General features: G+C 45.9%; 1 protein-coding gene across 1 annotated transcript in view; it reads right to left on the bottom strand.

The window, feature by feature from the left end:
- TRMT61A (tRNA methyltransferase 61A) overlaps positions 1 to 20,634 on the bottom strand; it is a 62,665-nt gene that overhangs the window by 23,597 nt on the left and 18,434 nt on the right. The window contains exon 3 of the mRNA XM_083439476.1: positions 13,117 to 13,383. Coding sequence (XP_083295602.1) covers positions 13,117 to 13,383 — 267 coding nt within the window. The remainder of the gene's footprint in view (positions 1 to 13,116; positions 13,384 to 20,634) is intronic.

The raw sequence follows: 20,634 nt of genomic DNA, 5'->3' as shown, positions 1-20,634 counted from the left end.
CTTTTGCTTTCCAGGCAGAAGGTCCCAGCTTCAGGCCCTGGCACCTCCAGCTAGGACCAGGAATGACTCATGTCTGAAGCTCTGGAGAGACACTGCCAGTCAGGTGTAGACCAGGGGTAGCCACAGACCCAGCCAGCATGGACCATCGTCAGGGATAATGGGTGTTCCAAAAACATCTGGAGGACACTGATTTGTTCTGAATTGCCCTAAGGTAACGTCCACATTCCAGTGCTTTATTTCTTAATACCTAAACCTATGATTAGGGACGTTAAACCACAGAGCCTAGGACTTGCCGATCAGAAGGTCCCCGCGACAGGGTGAGCTCCCGTTGCTCTGTCCCTGCTCCTGCCAACCTAGCAGCTTGAAAGCATGTCAAAGTGCAAGTAGATAAATAGGTACCGCTCTGGCGGGAAGGTAAACGGCGTTTCCATGTGCTGCTCTGTTTCGCCAGATGCGGCTTAGTCATGCTGGCCACATGACCCGGAAGCTGTATGCCACCTCCCTTGGCCAATAAAGCGAGATGAGCGCCGCAACCCCAGAGTCGGTCACGACTGGTCCTAATGGTCAGGGGTCCCTTTACCTTTAAACCTATGATTCCTTACAGGACATCTTCAGGAGAAAAGGTTAAGGAGTAAACCCTACACAAACCTGGAGTGGAGTCCCTAAGGCAGTTGGATGGCGCTTTGTACACCTCCTTCCAGCAACTCCTGTAAGCCAAGCTGGTGCCAAACGTACAGTTCTGCTTTCCTTAGGACCACACCAGCGAGGCTGAGATAGAGTTCTTGTCGCCTGGGCTGCCCAGGACCTCCATACACACTGCCCAGGCCTGCGCCCCAAGGAGGTCGCTTTGGTGTTGCTAATTCAGCAGTTTTACTTCACCCTTGGAAGAGCACTCCATTGCCTCTTGAGAAAGACAGGTGCTAACAATCTAGCTTCCTTGAACATCAGAAACGGTCCTCACCACCCTTCCTGGGAAATAAAAGTCTTCCTAACAATTTAAGGCACCAAAAAGAAACCGTAGAAGCAACGCCCCACCATTTAAACTTATGTATTTTTAGAAACGAATTCGCTGTGGTGCTGCGATGCCAGGGCTGCGTCACAACAACAGCAGAAAGTTGCCATTATCTTGGTGGCATTAGATGGTGGTGGGAGGCAGTGATGGTTTGAGGGGGGGCGCAGCAACATCAGACAGCAGCATCCTTTTTTTGGCATTTGCTCAATGCTTACTAGTGCACTAAAAACATTGCCTTTGCAAACAGGGGGACAGAACGTCCTTCAAGAGAGCAGGCACGTGGGCAAACGGATGTTTCGCTGACAAGGGAAATCAGAGGGTTCAGCTCTCCAAAGAAAGATGGGAGTATGCACTAAATTCATTACAGGGGGGGGGGGTGGAACACTGACAAATCACAGCATCACCCATGAAACAAGGTTTGGCTGGAAGAAAAGCATACAAGATTCCGTGCATGTCAGGTCTCAAGCCTGACTAGCACCACATTTGCTCTTCTAATCGTCTCAACTTTAATGAAGTAAAATAATAATAATAATAATATCACTGCTGATGGTGACAGCAGCCGCGAAATTAAAAGACACCTGCTTCTTGGGAGAAAAGCAGTGACAAACCTAGACAGCAACTTAAAAAGCAGAGACATCACCTTGCCAACAAAGGTCCGTATAGTTAAAGCCATGGTTTTCCCAGTAGTGATGTATGGAAGTGAGAGCTGGACCATAAAGAAGGCTGATTGCCGAAGAATGGATGCTTTTGAATTATGGTGCTGGAGGAGACTCTTGAGAGTCCCATGGACTGCAAGAAGAACAAACCTATACATTCTGAAGGAAATCAGCCCTGAGTGCTCACTGGAAGGACAGATCCTGAAGCTGAGGCTCCAATACTTTGGCCACCTCATGAGAAGAGAAGACTCCCTGGAAAAGACCCTGATGTTGGGAAATATGGAGGATACCAGGAGAAGGGGACGACAGAGGATGAGATGGTTGGACAGTGTTCTCGAAGCTACCAGAATGAGTTTGACCAAACTGCGGGAGGCAGTGGAAGACAGGAGTGTCTGGCGTGCTCTAGTCCATGGGGTCACGAAGAATCGGACACGACTAAACCACTAAACAACAACAACTAGGATTCGTTGGGGGTTTCTTGGGTGGAATGTGGAATATCTATGGAATAGAGCATCTGGTTTGTATGCAGAGGCAGCTAGCTGACCACTGCAAGAACAGGATGCTGGACTAGATGGGCCCCTGGCCAGATCCAGCAGACATCTTCTGATGTTCTTATGTTCATGCAGATGGTTGCCCCAGGCTCAATCCCTTTCATCTCCAGGTAAGTCTTGGAGAGAACCCTGTCTGAAATACTGGGAGGCTGTTGCAAGTCAGTGTAAATCATAGGACCACTCTATTCTGCTTTGGTCAGACCACACCTGGAATAATGTGTCCAATTCTGGGCACCACAGTTTAAGGAGGATGTTGAGAAGCTGGAATATGTGCAGAGGAGGGCAACCAAGAGTCTGGAAAACAAGCCTTATGAGGAACGGTCGAAGGAGCTGGGTATGTATAGCCTGGAGAAGAGGAGACTGAGGGGAGATATGATGGCCATCTTCAAATGTCTGAAGGGCTGTCACATGGAAGATGGAGAACGCTTGTTTTCTCCTGCTCTGGAGGGTAGGACTTGAACTAATGGATTCAGGTTACAAGAAAGGAGATTCCGACTAAACATTCAGAAAAACTTTCTGACAGTAAGAGCTGTTCAGCAGTGGAAGAGACTCCCACGAGAGGTGGTAGACCCTCCTTCCTTGGAGGTTTTTAAGCAGAGATTGGATGGCCATCTGTCGTGGATGCTATAGTTGAGATTCCTGCATTGCAGGGGGTTGGACTAGATGACCCTCGGGTCCCTTCCAACTCTAAGATCCTGATTGTATGACCAATTGTCTGACTCCATGTAAGGGCAGATTCCTACGGGGGCAGCATCTGGTTGAAGGCAGGGAGGGGCTCCAAAGGAAGTATTATCTACATTACAAACTCATGCATGTTCTATGTCAGTTTAAAAGCCATGTCTGCCCCTCAGCCCCCAAAAGGAAAAAGAACCCAGCGAACTGTGGATGAGGGCCCTGATAATTCTTTATTGGAGATCTATAGCCCTCTCCCCCTTACAGAATGACCGCTTCCAACGGGGAGAGGGAAAGATATGAAAATTAGATTTTGTTTAAATCTGCGGCGAAGCTACAGAAGTGTTGCACGCTGGTCTCTCGTTTTCTAGAGCTCTCCATCCTTGGCCATTTATTTATTTATCCCCCCTCCCTCCGCTTCCTCATCCGTGCCAAGCTCTTCCTAATTATTCGGGAGTTTAAACGCTGCAGTCAGAACGTTATGCAAATGGAGTGCCGCACAGCTTATTCTAAGCACATCATCCGGGCTTCTCCAACGCAGGATTAAGGAGGGGTTTCTGTTGGAAGCCTGATGTTATGTGCCTCTTTTTTAAAAAAAAGTTCCCCAAACATTTTAGGGTGGGGAGGAGGATTATTTAGGAAGAGACAGAGAAAGGGAAATATAAGAAACAGTCGTCCGCAGCAGTGGCTGGAGGAAGCCCTAACAAGGTGAGGCACAGACATATTGCAGTCACTGCAGCTTGCCTCTAAGACAGACAGAAACATAAGAGAGTTTCTGGATCAGACCATGCAGCTTTCTAGATGGTTTCACATCAGCCTTAACAACAACAACAACAACAACAACAACAACAACAACAACAACAACAACGGGAGGCACAAGATAAAAGAAACCAAAATAGAGTGGCACAACGGTTCAATGCATTTGGCTGTTAACCAGAAAGTTGGTGGTTCGAGCCCACCCAGGTACGGCTGTGGGCAGTATTTCTGCATTGCAGGGGGTTGGTCTAGATGGCCCTTGGGGGTCCCTCCCAAGTCTACAATTCTAGGATCTCCAAGTGGAACACAGGAAGCTGGAGTCAGACCGCTGTCAGTATGGCAGGGGTAGACTTTGGTCTTTCCAACTGCAGCAGCGCCCTGTGCGAGGTTAGAATTCAGTGCCCCCAGCCTCTCGCCTTGTGTTCTGCCCAATCCACTAGGTCATAGTTGCACCACCAAGCTAAGCACCCAGTGCAGCAGAACCAGTCACACTGCCCAAAATTCACCTCTGAGCATGGCCTACATTGATGGGCAGCAGCTCCCCAGGTTTCAGACTGCGGTCTCTTCCAGTTCTACCTGGATATGCTGGGGAGTCAACATGCGACCTTCTGCATGCAAAGCAGATGCTCCACCAGTGAATTACAGACTTGCAAAAGGGTTACTGTAGTAAATGTCCAACAATGTGTTTTGGAAAAAGCTTGATTTGTGGTGGTGGTGGTGGGGTTTGGGGGGGGGTTTCCTTCCTCGGGACAATCTAAAACGTATATTTTACGTTAGAAAGAATTTAGAAGATTATCCTAAATTCTTTCTAACGTAAAATATACTTTCTAGATGTTGATAGGAGAATAAGGTTTAAATGCATTAATGATAATTAAGCGAATAAGCAGTGAAAGATGGGAAGAAATTGCTGATCTAATTAATAAATTGGAATACAAAAAGCGAGGTGGGAGGAAGTCGAGGAAATAGGTTATCGAAGGAAGGAATAAAAAAAATGGAAGTGTTTTCTTTTTTAAAAAAATGTTTTTGTTTTTTGCTTTTTTCTCTTGTTGGTGGGGTGGAGGGGTGGTGTTTTCTACGTATTGTTAATTTTTATTTTTTTTCTTTCTTATTTTACTGTATATTGTTTTTTTCAATTTTTCTTGTATTTTTGAAAATTGGCATAAATATTATTTTAAAAAGAAAGAAAGAATTTAGAAGATACACCGTTTGCAAAGATAGTGCTGAACAACAGGGTATCTTGCAAGGCTTATTGAAATAATGGGAAATACTTTTCAATAACAAAACCCGAAGTACTATTAATGAAATTGTCAGTTCCGGGAAGGGGAACGGACTAATTCTCACCACCCAGGAACTTCAGATCGATTCTGCGCTTAATGTAAACACAGTATGGAACTGTAAACATCGCTCACTAGACAGTCCCGCTATTGTCTTCCTGGGGATGAAAGAGGCCCTGCCCTGGGATCGCCAACAATCTTCCAATTCAACATCCCATTTAGTTTGTGGGAGTATGAGTGCATTAGAAATCAGGAGCTGTCACTGACTGAGCGTTTGAACATGTCCTACAGCGAAGCAGATCAGAATTAATGGGGGGAAAGTGTTTGTGCATCTTCATCGACACACCTGAACTGGAGCGAGCCTCCTCTTTAGTTTTTTATTTATTAAATTTCTATACACCCGAGGATCACAGGGCTGTTGACAATATAAAACACAACAGAAAATAGCAACAAACAAAAATAATAATCCCCCAGTCTAAAAGGCCAAAGATGGTTTAATTCGCCTGAGAGGAGAGGAAGGTTTTCGCCAGGTGCCTAAAGATATGCAATGAAGGTGCCAGGCGAGTCGCCCTGGGGAGAGCATTGCACAAATGAGGAACCACCACAGAAAAGTCTTGTTCTGGTGTTACCACCCTCTGGACCTCACGTGGAGGAGGAGGCACACAATGAAAGGCCTCGGATGAAGACCACAGGGTCTGGGCTGGGTCATATGGAGAGAGGTGGTCCTTGAGGTACTGCGGCACTGAGTGCTATACCACCTGCACAGGCTCCCGGTGGAGTACAGGATCAGGTTTAAGGTGCTGGTTTTAACCTTTAAAGCCCAATACGGCCTAGGACCCTCGTACTCAAGGGACCACCTCTCCTGGTATGTCCCATGGAGGACCTTACAGTCTTCAAACAAAAACATCTTGGAGGTGCTGGGCCACAGGGAGGTTAGGCTGGCCTCAACCAGAGCCGTGGCCCTGATCTGATGGAACGCTCTGTCGCAAGAGACTAGGGCCCTGAGGGACTTGACATCTTTCCGCAGGGCCTGCAAGACAGAGCTGTTCCACCAGGCCTTTGGCCAAGGCACAGTCTGACCCCCTCCTTTGGTGATCCTCACAGAACTCTAGCCCAATGGTTGCCATTAATTTGATTTTGGATTGATTTTAGAATGAATTGATTTTAGAATGCTGTGTTACTTTTATTGTTGTTAGCCACTCTGAGCCCGGCTTTGGCTGGGGAGGGTGGGATATAAATAAAATTTTATTATTATTATTTTATTATTAAGGCTTTATAGGTCAAAACCAGCCCAGAAACTAATTGGTAGCCAGTGCAGTCAGGCCAGGGCTGGTGTCAACCATCTTGCCCCAGTGAACAACCTGGCTGCCAAATTCTGCACCGGTTGAAGTTTCTGAACCATCTCTAGGTGATAGCAGTGGATCCAGGGATGCTCCTGAAATGCGTACCTGCTCCTTCTGAGGGTGTGTGAATACTACTTCTACTATTAATAATAATAATAATAATAATAATAATAATAATAATAATGCAGGAATTTCTAACACATTCAAGGTCAGAGGCATCGGGCACAGCAACTATCACACTGAAAATCGTTTTGTCAGCAGTTGCTGCAAAGGCAAGGGTAGGGTGGGGAGAGGCGAGAGGCAGCGCAGGTTTAGAAGATGAAGGGAGATCTGCAGTGCAGCAGCTTTCGAAAGCAAGAACCGCTGCTGTCAGGAAGCCCACAGTGACAGTAGCAGGAAGCCCTGGCCGAAAGGTACACAGCCACAAGGCTGGTCCCAGCATGCTACACCTCACCGGGCAACGAATAAGGACCTTCGAAAGCCACAAACCCAAAGCATCTATCTTTGGGGGAGAAGAAAAAGAAAATCTCCCAGGTCATTAAAGAGGCAGGTCAATGCAATCTGGGGAAGGAGCAGCAGCTATGGAGGGATGCTTAACAGACCATTAACCCTCAAGGCTATTAAAGTAATGAACTGCAACTATTCAGAGATCAGGGAGTGAGTCACGCAAGGGCCGAAGAGGCTCCCTCTCCTCTTGTTAACGGGATTTATGGGATGTTTAACATTAAAAATTAACACCCACTTTTCAAATAAAATGTTATGTGATCGAGGGGGGGAGGAGGCAGACAGGCTAAAAGGAGGATGACATGCTGCCTGTCATATTAAGAGTTGGTAAACTAGACTGCACACTCCTTGCCTGCGTGTGATGGTTTAAATAGATGGGAAGGTACCCTAGGCTTGAATTATGGGCAAAGAGGTGTGTGTGTGTGTGTGTGTGTGTGTGTGTGTGTGTGTGTGTTGGGGCCATCTATGAAATCCACAGCCCCCTACTTCCCAATTTTAGTATGGTAACCCCTTCAAAAAAAGGGAGCAAGCACAAAAAAGTTAAGTGCCCCCCTGTAAAGTTAATACTAAAATGTAAACATATCGTATTTGATTCCTGCTATCAGGGGCCCTATTATACCTGGCAGTGATGTTAAAAGTCACAGTGCCTCATTCAATTTTGCCTCAACGGCACTGTGAAATATGCACAAAATGCCCACCAACCATACTTTGGCCTTTTTCACGTTAAATTTCAAAATAAAGAGTTATGCAGATGCGAAAGGCAGCTTTCATTTTCGCCCATGATGTATTTTCACTCCAGTCATCACTGCTGAACACATTGCTAGCTCCTATGCTGGGAAGCTCGAGTTCCCAGACACACAGCAGGGAATTCCCAGAGAACCAGCAGAAAGCAGCTAGCCTTGGAAATGCTACTGAATTATTCACCCTAAAATAATTAAGTACAGTGCGGTTTGCTCATCTGAGAAATCAGATAAGCTTTACGGCCGGTAGAGTGGAACGTCAGGCTAAGGCAAAGGTGCGTGAACTGATTGTTTGCCCACTTGGCAATAGGAAAGGAACAACATGCCCAGCTTCAAATATTACTGAGCCCAACTCAAGATGCTAATATTAAGCCCTGCACGACTTGGGGGCCAGGTGCATCCTCTTACCTACCAAGACCTTGCATTCATCACCTGAGGCCCAATCGCCTTCTAAATCCAGCCCATGGATGGTCCGGGAATCAGCATGTTTTTACATAAGTACAGTGGCGTAGCATGGGTTGTCAGCACCCGGGGCAAGGCAAGTAATTTGTGCCCCCTAACCCGGGGCAAGGCAAGTAATTTGTGCCCCCCCCCCGCTGCACTGTCCCTCCCCCAGATAGTCCCTCGCTCTCTCTCCGCACCGCACCGCACGTCTGGCACCCTCCCCTCCACAGTGGGCGGCGACCCGGCGGCTCAGATCGGATTCGCACAGCCAGCACTGCAGTGAGAGAGAGTGAGTGAGCCAGGTAGGGGCAGAGAGCTGCGAGTGCGAGCGCCCCACCCACAGATGTTGCGCCCGGTGCGGCCGGCCCCCCCTGCACCCCCCCACGCTACGCCACTGCATAAGTAGAATGTGTCCTTTTATTTTAAATGCATCTCTGGGTTATTTGTGGGGCATAGGAATTGGTTTGTTTTTGGTATTTTTCAAAATATAGTCCGGCCCCCCACAAGGTCTGAGGGACAGCGGACCGGCCTCCTGCTGAAAAAGTTTGCTGGCCCCTGGACTAGATGATCCTTAGGGTCCTTTCCAATTCTACAATTCTATGATTAATTTCCAACACTGAGATAGGTGCTTGAGACAGACAATATTGAGATAGGTAGGCAAATGGCCTGGCCCAATGCAAGTTAGCTTCCTGTACTTTTGTAAGTGCCTGAAACTCTTCCAATGGAATTTTTGGGTTTTGATGGCGTCAGACACAAATCGTGACACCATCATCTTTTCGAGGACAAAGCTGGAGGGGGAAATAGCATCACCCCAAACTGTTGGTGGTTTCAGTTGTTTATACAGTGGAGTACAACAGCCATGATTCTGCAAGTATTTTGTGCATGCATAACTCAAAATGTTGGCATTTGACTTGAACTGGAACCCTGACTGAGCTTTAACAGCAACACCCATGGGACTATGGGAATGTTCTTCTGGCATCTTGTCACATTGCCTTTTTTGCCTAAATTTATTCCAGATATAAGGTCAATGCAATTTACAAGTCTCCAGATCATGAGCAGAGGCGATGCTGTGCCGTGGGAACAGAAGTGATTGCGAGTTGAGAACGCCCAAAGATGGACTCCGGAAGTGCAATCCTGTGCGTGTCGACTCAAAAGTAAGTCTTGTTGAGTTCAATGGGGCTTGCTCCTAGGTAAGCAAGGACAGGACTGCCCCTTAGGAGCCTGCTAAGCTTGAAGCAATGCTTTAATCATGTATAATGTGGATTGAATCTGAAGCCTTTGGTGGCGGATAGCGAGAGCTGGACCATAAAGAAGGCTGATCGCCAAAGAATTGATGCTTTTGAATTATGGTGCTGGAGGAGACTCTTGAGAGTCCCATGGACTACAAGAAGATCAAACGTATCCATTCTTAAGGAAATCAGCCCTGGGTGCTCACTGGAAGGACAGATAGTGAAGCTGAGACTCCAATACTTTGGCCACCTCATGAGAAGAGAAGACTCCCTGGAAAAGACCCTGATGTTGGGAAAGATGGAGGGCACAAGGAGAAGGGAAAGACAGAGGATGAGATGGTTGGACAGTGTTCTCGAAGCTACCAGCATGAGTTTGACCAAGCTGCGGGAGGCAGTGGAAGACAGGAATGCCTGGCGTGCTCTGGTCCTTGGGGTCACGAAGAGTTGGACACAACTAAACATCAACAACAAAGCGCTAAATCCCCGTTTCCAATTTGGCACGGGGCAATCAATTCTCCTCTGGGAAACGAAGCCCCAGTTCACCACCGATGTCCATAACCTGTTGCCTCTGCACTTGATCAAGGTGGCTGAAGTTGGAATCCAACCACACTGAGAAGTCCTGGTTTGGATCCAAACATGCTCTGCCCTTCAGAGGAATCTTCGGCAAACTGCAGGGCGATGTTAGACTTCGTGCTAGGTGGCATCAGAAAAATTTGCATAAACATAAGCAGAATGATTTCTATAGGACCTCCTTCTTACAGCAGGGATGGGAGCTCCAGGTCTCCATTGAAATGCTTTCGAACTTACATCTCCCACCCTTCTTGAACTCAGCGTTCCAAATTCGCCAGTAGCTATCAACCACTGGCAACCAAGTGAAGATGCCTGAGGGGCCAGGACAGCGTCTGATGTCTCCACCATCAGGAGGTGCATGCCTGGTTATCCTTGGCTCTTGCTCGTTTTCACACACTAACAACACATCCTGTAGAATTCTATCCGTTATATTTTATCTGCCTAATCAGAATGAACTTCAGGAACCAAAAAGTCGTACTGAAAAACACAACTTTTGAGCCGTCTACCCCCAAAACGGCAACTAGACATTTCGTTACAGCGACTATAACCCTAGTTTAAGGAGCCAATGGGCCCCTAACTGATATACCTGAGTTTCTAACACTTTCCCAACCATTGTTCATGCTGGCTGGGGTTGAAGAGAGTTGGAGTTCAACAATTTTTAGAGGGCTACAGGTTCCTCATTTGCAGATATTTCCCCTTCTGCTCACAACTCTTGGTTCCGTCCTATTACATTTGAAGCAGGGCTGGATAAAGACATCCTGGGTGTCAGGAGTGTGTGCAGGAGCCAGGCCCTGTGACCAGTAGGGCTTTGCAGGACTGGGGCCTTCCTAAGTTTGTTTTGGAGAGGCAAGGAGCAGCCGCACAGGTGAGGCCACTTGGTAACTCAATGCACCTGGTGGCAAGAGTCGGGAAGGCATATAAGGTCAGCATTTCCTTTCGGCTCTGTGCCACAGCAACTCGTTTCCTGCCTTGCTGCGTTTGACTTCTTGCTTCCTGATCCTCAGACCTCGGCTTCTTGACTCCTTGCTTCTTGACCCTCGGACCCTTGACTTCGTGACTCCCTGCTTCCTGACCCCCGGATCCCTGGCTTCTGGACTCTCATTCCTGCTCCCACCCCGCCATCTTGCCCCCGGTCCCGACGTCCTCAGCCGGGACTTTGATTGCCCACAGACCACGACACTGGGGCCTTAAGCTTTCTCAAGTCCCAGAAAGCCCCCCTCCATCACTCGATGCTGCTGTCATCAAGGGATAACTGCACACGAGTGACCCAGCCCCCAAGCGTACAAAATGTGTACTGTTCTTGACTCAAAGCTCTAAGAGATGGCTTTCTCAATCTTTCATTCAACCACCCCGGTCATTAGCAGGATTTAAAAGAAAAAGAAAAATCTATATCACACACACGCACACCCATCAAAATGTTGCAGAGAATTTGCTTTCATCAAGCTATGTTACTATGCCTTCCCACTCACTCGCAGCTCAGCTAGAAGTTCAAGAGCTTTTTATATTATTCACATGCCAATTACTGTGCAATCAAAGTGGGGGGGGGGGGGAGAGAGAACAGTGGGAGAAAAGTTGTTTTTCTCCTTTCAGATCTCTGCCTCTTGCTACAAAACCCGAAGCTCTTGTTTTTAATTGCTTTTAAGTAAAAAGATCTAAATGGATCTTAGCAACAAGGCGAGCATTTCAAGACAAGGGCTACAGAGCTTAAAGGTCAGGATCCAGTCCACACAGCAACATTATTCCTCGCAGAAACACAGACAGAAGCAGGAAATAATAACAGTTGTTGTTGTTGTTGTTATTATTATTATTATTATTATTATTATTATTATTTTGCCATTGTTGCTCCATGCACAGCCTGGCAATAACATAAAATAAAAGATTGAGCAGGTATATATCACTTTCAAGTGTTCACAGAGCTTTGCATGCATTATTTCCCCCCGTCTACCCTCCCAATCTGAAATTTGCGCCCAGAGTTAAAAAACGGCTTGCGCTAATGAAATTCCCTCTCGCAAAATGCACCTAGAACAATGGGAGTTTCAGACACTGCCCGTCGCTCGCTCTCTCACTTCCACCTACCTCAGTTATTGTGGCAGGAAAAGGAACACATCTGCAATTCCTTGGCAGGAACAAAAGGACAAAAATGCTACAACTCACAGGTCACTACTAGGGCTGGGTGATATATCGATATATCATCCAAAACCAGTTTGAAGTCCATATTGTGATATCAGATTCATAATTTTTGACCTGGCAATATATTGAGAATCATGGTGTGTGCGTGATGCAGAAATCACAATGCAGGAAAAACCGTGAAACCAATGCCTCTACATAGCTCCATCCATATTTCAGGCATTGTGATATATCAGTATATTGCAAAGTTTAGTTAGTGTTGAAAACCAGATACAGTGGTCCCTTGGTTTACGAACTTAATCCGTTCCGGAAGTCCACTCTTAAACCAAAGCGTTCTTAAACCAAGGCGTGCTTTCTCATAGCAGCGGGGGACTCAATTTACAAATGGAACACACTCAACAGGAAGCGGAACATGTTCTGCTTCCAAGGCAAAGTTCACAAAACAAAACACCTACTTCCGGGTTTGCAGCGTTCTTAATCCAAGTTGTTCATAAACTAAGCTGTTCTTAAACCAAGGTACCACTGTATTGGCCAGCCCTACTGTTCGCCTCTACATAGTTCCATTCTTATTTCAGACATCATTTTATATTGAGATGTTCGGCTAGTATATCACAATATTGAAAACCAGATACCACCCAGCCCTAGTTACGACCTTTACTTTCCTTGCCCAAACAGAGGCAGTGGCCACAATCCCAGGCCCTTCCCTAGCCGCTGCCTACTCTGAGTCACCCGCATTTCCCCCAGAGTTCCAAAACTTCCCAAAGAGATTTTGCATTTGCATCACCTTTCAAGGTAGGGGTTTTTGGGTTTGTTGTTTTTTAAGTGAACCCGTTCACAGTGCATAGCTGGTCCGTGACTGCAAAATAAAATCTGTATTTCACATGCTAACATCTTATACAGTGGTACCTCAAGTTACAGATGCTTCAGGTTATAGACTCCGCTAACCCAGAAATAATACCTCGGGTTAAGAACTTTGCTTCAGGATGAGAACAGAAATCGCACGGCAGCGGGAGGCCCCATTAGCTAAAGTGGCGCTTCAGGTTAAGAAGAGTTTCAGGTTAAGAACGGACCTCTGGAACGAATTAAGTGCTTAACCCGAGGTACCACTGTATTCCAATAATATCATTTGAGGATTATGTCTTCAAGTGAGGAATTTGGAGGCCTCTGTTAGTACACACTCTCTACTCCCATGCCCATCTCAGACCCCAGATGGATAAACCACAAAACAGGTAACATACCTTCACGCTTTAGCGCGGATTTGGCGTGCCCTATGGCTTCCCACGGCGACGGAATGTCCAGGAAGACGGCGTCTGCAAGGTGAGTGATGCCAAAGCCGTTTTTGCAGACATCTTGGTTCTTCACCGTCACCAAATGGCCCACCTTGTGCTCTTCAAACTCCTCGATGGCTTTCTCAGCTCTCTGCTGGTGGAACTCCACTGTATACAGATGCCCTGTTGGAGCAATTGTCCTGATAATTGCATGAGACAGGGAGCCACTTCCAGTACCTAGAAGGAAGAAGGAATTTCAGCCTTTGAGAAAGCATTTCTTACGAGAGAAGGATTCCTTCTTTATGCCCTTGTGTTAAGAGGATCCAGCAAGGGTTCATGGTCAAACAGGCATTTGAAACCGGGTCTCCCTGCTCCTAAACCCCACCCTCTAACCACTATTCCACACTGCCCCACGACTAGGGATCTGACCAATTTAATATCATCCACGGTAGAGGATTCTGATCACCTACTTTACTAATGGGGAGAAAAGCACAGAGCTGAGAGGCTGTCTCTGCCCCATCTGCCTAGTGGGAGGTTGCCGTCTGCTACACAGCAGCTAACAAGACTTTTGCTTGTAGGGAATTTGTATGTTTGGAAGATAATAAGTGAACAGAGATGGAAGAAGAATTTGCAACAAGATCTTGAAGAAGTCAGATCACGGCCACCTAGTCGTGTAATGTGCACCATATCCAGGTTCACTTCTTCACTAATTTTACAATCATTTTGACATTTCAAAACTTGACTTCCTCCCCCCACCCTTCCTGAGGTTCCTTAAATTTGTTTTTGATATCTTCTGCACATCCAAATTAACTTAATATGCTCATTTATTCATCTTCTTTAAGTATAACTTATAAAACTGCAGGTTATTACAATAATCCTGCCAGTGTTCTTATCTGTTTACAGTTTATCTGTAAATACAGTGGTGCCTCGCAAGACGAAAAGAATCCGTTCCGCGAGTCTCTTCGTCTAGCGGTTTTTTCGTCTTGCGAAGCAACCCTATTAGCGGATTAGCGCTATTAGCGGTTTAGCAGCTATTAGCGGCTATTAAAGGCTTAAGGGATTAGCGGATTAGCTGCTAAAAGGCTATTAGCAGCTTAGTGCCTTAGAAAAAGGGGGTGGGGAGCGAAAAAAAATCGCAGGAACTCGCAAGACATTTTCGTCTTGCGAAGCAAGCCCATAGCAAATTCGTTTTGCGAAGCACCTCCAAAACGGAAAACCCTTTCGTCTAGCGGGTTTTCCGTCTTGCGGGGCACCACTGTATTAATAAACCATCTCCATTCTTTTATAAAAAGTTTGTTATCTTGAGTTCTTATTCTTCCGGTAAGTTTTGCCATTTCTGCATATTCCATAAGCTTTTGTATCCATTCTTCCTTTGCTGGGACTTCTGCTTCTTTCCATTTTGGGGCAAGTAACATTCTTGCTGCTGTAGTAGAATGCATGATTAAGCTTCTATACATTTTAGATAGTTCTGTCCCTATAATTCCCAAAAGAAAAGCATCTGGGTTGGTTTTTTTTTTAAACAAAGGTTATTTTAAACAACATTTTCATTTCATTATATATCATTTCCCAGCTTTAACCTTCTTAGAATCATAGAATAGAATCATAGAATCATAGAGTTGGAAGAGACCACAAGGGCCATCGAGTCCAACCCCCTGCCAAGCAGGAAACACCATCAGAGCACTCCTGACATATGGTTGTCAAGCCTCTGCTTAAAGACCTCCAAAGAAGGAGACTCCACCACACTCCTTGGCAGCAAATTCCACTGTCGAACAGCTCTTACTGTCAGGAAGTTCTTCCTAATGTTTAGGTGGAATCTTCTTTCTTGTAGTTTGTATCCATTGCTCCGTGTCCGCTTCTCTGGAGCAGCAGAAAACAACCTTTCTCCCTCCTCTATGTGACATCCTTTTATATTTTACATTCTTGTTGTTATTCTGTCTCTCACAGCTACAATAAACCTAGCATTAAAATTATGGACTGGTAATTTCTTCATCAGAGGGCAAATGGGCAAATTTAGCAGGGGATCAAATACTTTCCCCCCCTCATTGTACAAGACCACCACATATGATTAAAAGAACCTTCTTTCTCTTTACACTTCCAACACTTATTTGATTTAGATTTATACATTTTTGCCAACTTACTCGGTGTAAGATACCATCGATATATCATTTTCATATAATTTTCTCTTAAACCATAACATGCTGTAAATTTTATATCCAGATTCCACAATTGCTTGCACGCTTCCACGTCTACATTATGATCAATGTCTATTGCCCAATATCTATTGGGCAATATCCAGGTTCACTTCTAATAGATGCAATAGCCATGGGAATCAACAGTTCCACAAACAATGTTCTCTGCAAGGTCAGACGTGGCAAAAGGAAGCTATCTGGAAAGGTCTTGGCAGAAGAGTTAGTGGCCCACTTGAATCACAGAACTGTAGAATTGGAACGAAGCTCATCTCGTCCAACCGCCAGCAATGCAGGAATCTTTTGCCCAACATGGGGCTCGAACCCAAAACCTTGAGATTAAGAGTCCCGTGCTCTACCAACTGAGCTATCCTAGCCATGGGGCTTTCCCCTAGGAATCCTGGGTGCTGCAGTTTGTTCAAGGAGCTGAGAGTTGTTCTGAGACTCTTGTTCCCTGCACAGTGATATAATTAGCTGTGCCCGCCCCCCTCGTCAGAGGAAGGTGCATAGCCAACGATCAGGGAAGATGGAAGTGGTAACATCAGGTGGGCCAGAGGTTCCCCACACCTGGATTGTGGGCTAAATCATGAGGTTTGAGCTACTTGTGGCTCCCAAGCAACAGATGTTTTAGATCTTAAGCAAATGAAAAATTGTACGGACGGTAGATTAGAGAATGTGCGCTTTGTCTGTTAATTGCAGCATGAATAATCTTTGCAAATCGCTGGAAGTGGCAGACAGAACCATTGAAAGCGGGTAGTTTTTAAGATATGGGATACGATTTAGTTAAATTCCCCGAGATTAAAATTTCTTATAATTAGGCACTGTTAATAAAAAGAAACACGGCATTAGTTGTTAGGTATCCTGCAGCGGAACAGCCAGTTGAATGCAAAATGATGCTTTCTAAAAAAAACCCATGCTGTTTGAATACAGGGCAAAATATTTATGTTCTCTTTTTCACTTTACCATTATTTGGTTTTTTTTATGCGTCAGTATGAATTTATACGTTTATGTATATGCCTAACTTGCTATATGCCGTGAATACTGAAATCTTCTTACTTGCAGCATATACAAAATAGGAATGTAAGACGTGATCTGAAGGATCAGCCCAGCATCCTGGTCTCACAGAGGCCAACCAGATGCCTCTGGGAAGCCCACAAACATCAGTACAGTGGTACCTCGGGTTAATAATAATAATAATAATAATAATAATAATAATAATAATTTTTATTTATATCCCGCCCTCCCCAGCCGAAGCCGGGCTCAGGGCGGCTAACAACAATTAAATAATCAAACAATCAAATAATCCAACATTCTAAAAACATTCCATTATAAAAATTAATTAAAATCAAATTAATGGCAACCGTTAAGCAAAATTCTGTGCAGGTTGCCAGAGGAGGGGGTCAGGCTGGGCCCTGACCAAAGGCCTGGTGGAACAGCTCTGTCTTGCAGGCTCTGCGGAAAGATGTCAAGTCACACAGGGCCCTAGTCTCTTGTGACAGAGCGTTCCACCAGATTGGAGCCGCAGCCGAAAAAGCCCTGGCTCTAGTTGAGGCCAGCCTAACCTCTCTGAGGCCTGGGACCTTCAGGATGTTTTTATTTGAAGACCGTAGGGTTCTCTGTGGGGCATACCAGGAGAGGCGGTCCCGTAGGTGGTGGTCTTGGGTTACACCCCTTCTGTGATGTATGTATGATGTATGGAGGGGTGGTCTCAAGGTCCAGGGCAGGGAATTTAAGATGTCTATATAAGGGCGGGCACACCTGGGTTCTGGGTCCCCCTCCTTTCCTGCGTGTGAGGAGAGCACCCTGTTGCAACAGCTTTAATAATGATCAGGCTTACAAGCTGCTTTGCTTCTCAATATTCTCTGGTTGGCCTCTGTTACTTTCTCCTACCGATGGAGAACCTACAAAGGACTCTATAAGGGCTCTTGTGTCCCCCATAAGGGAATAAGGGCAGATTTTGTTTATTACAACCCAAACCCATGGCTTCAAATAAAATTTAAAAAATGCCCAGTAGCAACTTAAGGGACCAACTAAGTTAGTTCTGGGTATAAGCTTTTGTGTGCATGCAGTCGTTAACAGTCGTCAACAGGTTTACCACACCCATTGAGTCAATCACCCATCTCCTACTATCCTCCTGAGAAAACCCCACCCCACCCCACCCCACCCCCACTATATATAAGGGTCTGGTGACTTCTGTTTTAGTGCATCTGAAGAAGTGTGCATGCACACGAAAGCTTATACCCAGAACTAACATAGTTGGTCTCTAAGGTGCTAGTGGACAATTTTTTTTACTTATTTTGACTGCGTGAGACCAACACAGCTACCTACCCGAACCATGGCTTCAAGTTACAAGAAAGGAGATTCCAACAGCTTTCTGACAGTAAGAACAGTCTCCCTCGGGAGGCTGTGGACTCTCTTTCCTTGGAGGTTTTTTAACAGAGGTCAGATGACCACCTGCTGAGGTTCTTGAATTGTAGGGTTGGACTCGATGACCCTCGGGGGTTCGGTCCAACTCTCCCTTTTCCACAACCCTATCTCCCAAGCCCACTTCCTCCCTTGCCAAGAGCTCTTTAGAGAGCCTTGCTGTGCTCCACAGCACAATTCCCCACCCTCAAAGCATCTCTATTTACTTCTGGGGGAACCGCAAGCCCCATGCTAAATTTCGCAGGCAAACAGGCCTGCCCATCGATTGCTTTGCGTGACAACAGCCGCGTGAAGCCTCTTGCCCGAAGGCACGCTTGTATGACTGGGTGGGGGATTTGGGGCAACCCAGGGAGTGTAATGATTTCTGCCCCCCCCCGAGGGTTAACCATTGCCCTCGCCCCAGGTCCCTCCCCATTCATCTCCAGAAGCAAACAGAAGGGATGTCAACACGGCAGGGGTGGGGAGAAGCAGCTTGGCAAATGTCTGTCTCGGTTTCCCACTCGATATTCTGCTTCTACATTTTTAATTATCTGGCTTTAAAAAACCTGCTCCTGAATCACCAGGGAAGAAGACTGTTCTCCTTCCCTTTCTAGGAAACTCCCCCCCCCCCCCCAATTAAAGTTGGTCTTGGCTCAGCTCCTGGGCTCTTGGGATTCATTGCAAGCCCTTTTATGCCAAGCCTGGAATCTGATGCTATTGGGTGGTGGTTGCTGTTTAATGGCAGGAAGAGTGGTGGATCTTACCAACAAGGCAACACCACCTGTGGTAGAGAGGGAGGAAATTTGCTCAATCGACACCCAAATGTACTTGAAAATATATTTCGCTTGGGGAGGAAAGGACTGTTGTAGGCGCCCCACTGATTAGGCGCAAGTGATCATGCTCTTCTGAAGTTTACTATACAGCGGAAAGGAGCAGCCAAGCATACTAGGACTCAATTTCTTGACTTTAAGAAAGCCGACTTCATAAAACTTAGGGAAGTGCTGGGTGAGATCCCATGGACAGTAATACTAAAAGGAAAGGGAGTTCAGGATGGCTGGGAGTTTGTTAAGAGGGAGATAGTAAAAGCACAACTTCAGGCAATACCAATGAGACGGAAACATGGAAGGTGCCTAAAGAAGCCAGGGTGGCTATCTAAAGAACTTTTAACTGAGTTAAGATTAAAAAAGGATGTGTACAAAAAATGGAAAAGGGGGGAAACCACCAAAGAGGAATTCAAACAAATAGCCAGCACGTGTAGACACAAAGTCAGAAAAGCTAAAGCACAGAATGAACTCAGGCTTGCTAGAGAGGTTAAAAGCAACAAAAAAGGCTTCTATGGGTATGTTCGTAGCAAAAGGAAGAACAAAGAAACAGTGGGGTCACTCAGAGGAGAAGATGGTGAAATGCAAACAGGGGACACAGAAAGGGCTGAACTCCTCAATGCCTTCTTTGCCTCAGTCTTCTCCGATAAAGAAAACAATGCCCGACCTGAAGAATTTGGAGGAAATGATTCAGCAGAGAAAACACAGCCCAGAATAACTAAGGAGATAGTACAAGAATACTTGGCTAGTTTAGATGTATTCAAGTCTCCAGGGCCAGATGAACTGCATCCAAGAGTATTAAAAGAACTGGCAGATGTGATCTCAGAACCACTGGCAATCATCTTTGAGAATTCCTGGAGAACAGGCGAAGTCCCGGCAGACTGGAGGAGGGCAAATGTTGTCCCTATTTTCAAAAAGGGGAAAAGAGAGGACCCAAATAATTACCGCCCAGTCAGTCTGACATCAATACCAGGGAAGATTCTGGAGCAGATCATTAAGCAAAGAATCTGTGAGCACCTAGAAAGGAATGCTGTGATCACCAATAGTCAGCATGGATTTCTGAAAAATAAGTCATGTCAGACTAACCTGATCTCATTTTTTGACAGAATTACAAGCCTGGTAGATGAAGGGAACGCAGTGGATGTAGTCTACCTTGATTTCAGCAAGGCATTTGACAAGGTGCCCCATGATATTCTTGTAAAGAAGCTGGTAAAATGCGGTCTTGACTATGCTACCACTCAGTGGATTTGTAACTGGCTGACTGACCGGACCCAAAGGGTGCTCATCAATGGTTCCTCTTCATCCTGGAGAAGAGTGACTAGTGGGGTGCCACAGGGTTCTGTCTTGGGCCCGGTCTTATTCAACATCTTTATCAACGACTTGGATGATGGACTCAAGGGCATCCTGATCAAATTTGCAGATGACACCAAACTGGGAGGGGTGGCTAACACCCCAGAGGACAGGATCACACTTCAAAACGACCTTGACAGATTAGAGAACTGGGCCAAAACAAACAAGATGAATTTTAACAGGGAGAAATGTAAAGTATTGCACTTGGGCAAAAAAAATGAGAGGCACAAATACAAGATGGGTGACACCTGGCTTGAGAGCAGTACATGTGAAAAGGATCTAGGAGTCTTGGTTGACCACAAACTTGACATGAGCCGACAGTGTGACGCGGCAGCTAAAAAAGCCAATGCAATTCTGGGCTGCATCAATAGTAGTATAGCATCTAGATCAAGGGAAGTTATAGTGCCACTGTATTCTGCTCTGGTCAGACCTCACCTGGAGTACTGTGTCCAGTTCTGGGCACCACAGTTCAAGAAGGACACTGACAAAATGGAACGTGTCCAGAGAAGGGCAACCAAAATGGTCAAAGGCCTGGAAACGATGCCTTATGAGGAACGGCTAAGGGAGCTGGGCATGTTTAGCCTGGAGAAGAGGAGGTTAAGGGGTGATATGATAGCCATGTTCAAATATATAAAAGGATGTCACATAGAGGAGGGAGAAAGGTTGTTTTCTGCTGCTCCAGAGAAGCGGACACGGAGCAATGGATCCAAACTACAAGAAAGAAGATT

The sequence above is a fragment of the Podarcis tiliguerta genome (assembly GCF_965153285.1).
Source record: "Podarcis tiliguerta genome assembly, chromosome: 1".
Classification (NCBI taxonomy): domain Eukaryota; kingdom Metazoa; phylum Chordata; class Lepidosauria; order Squamata; family Lacertidae; genus Podarcis; species Podarcis tiliguerta.
The sequence above is the reverse complement of the archived record's forward strand: the minus strand, read 5'-3'. Positions and strand labels throughout refer to the sequence as shown.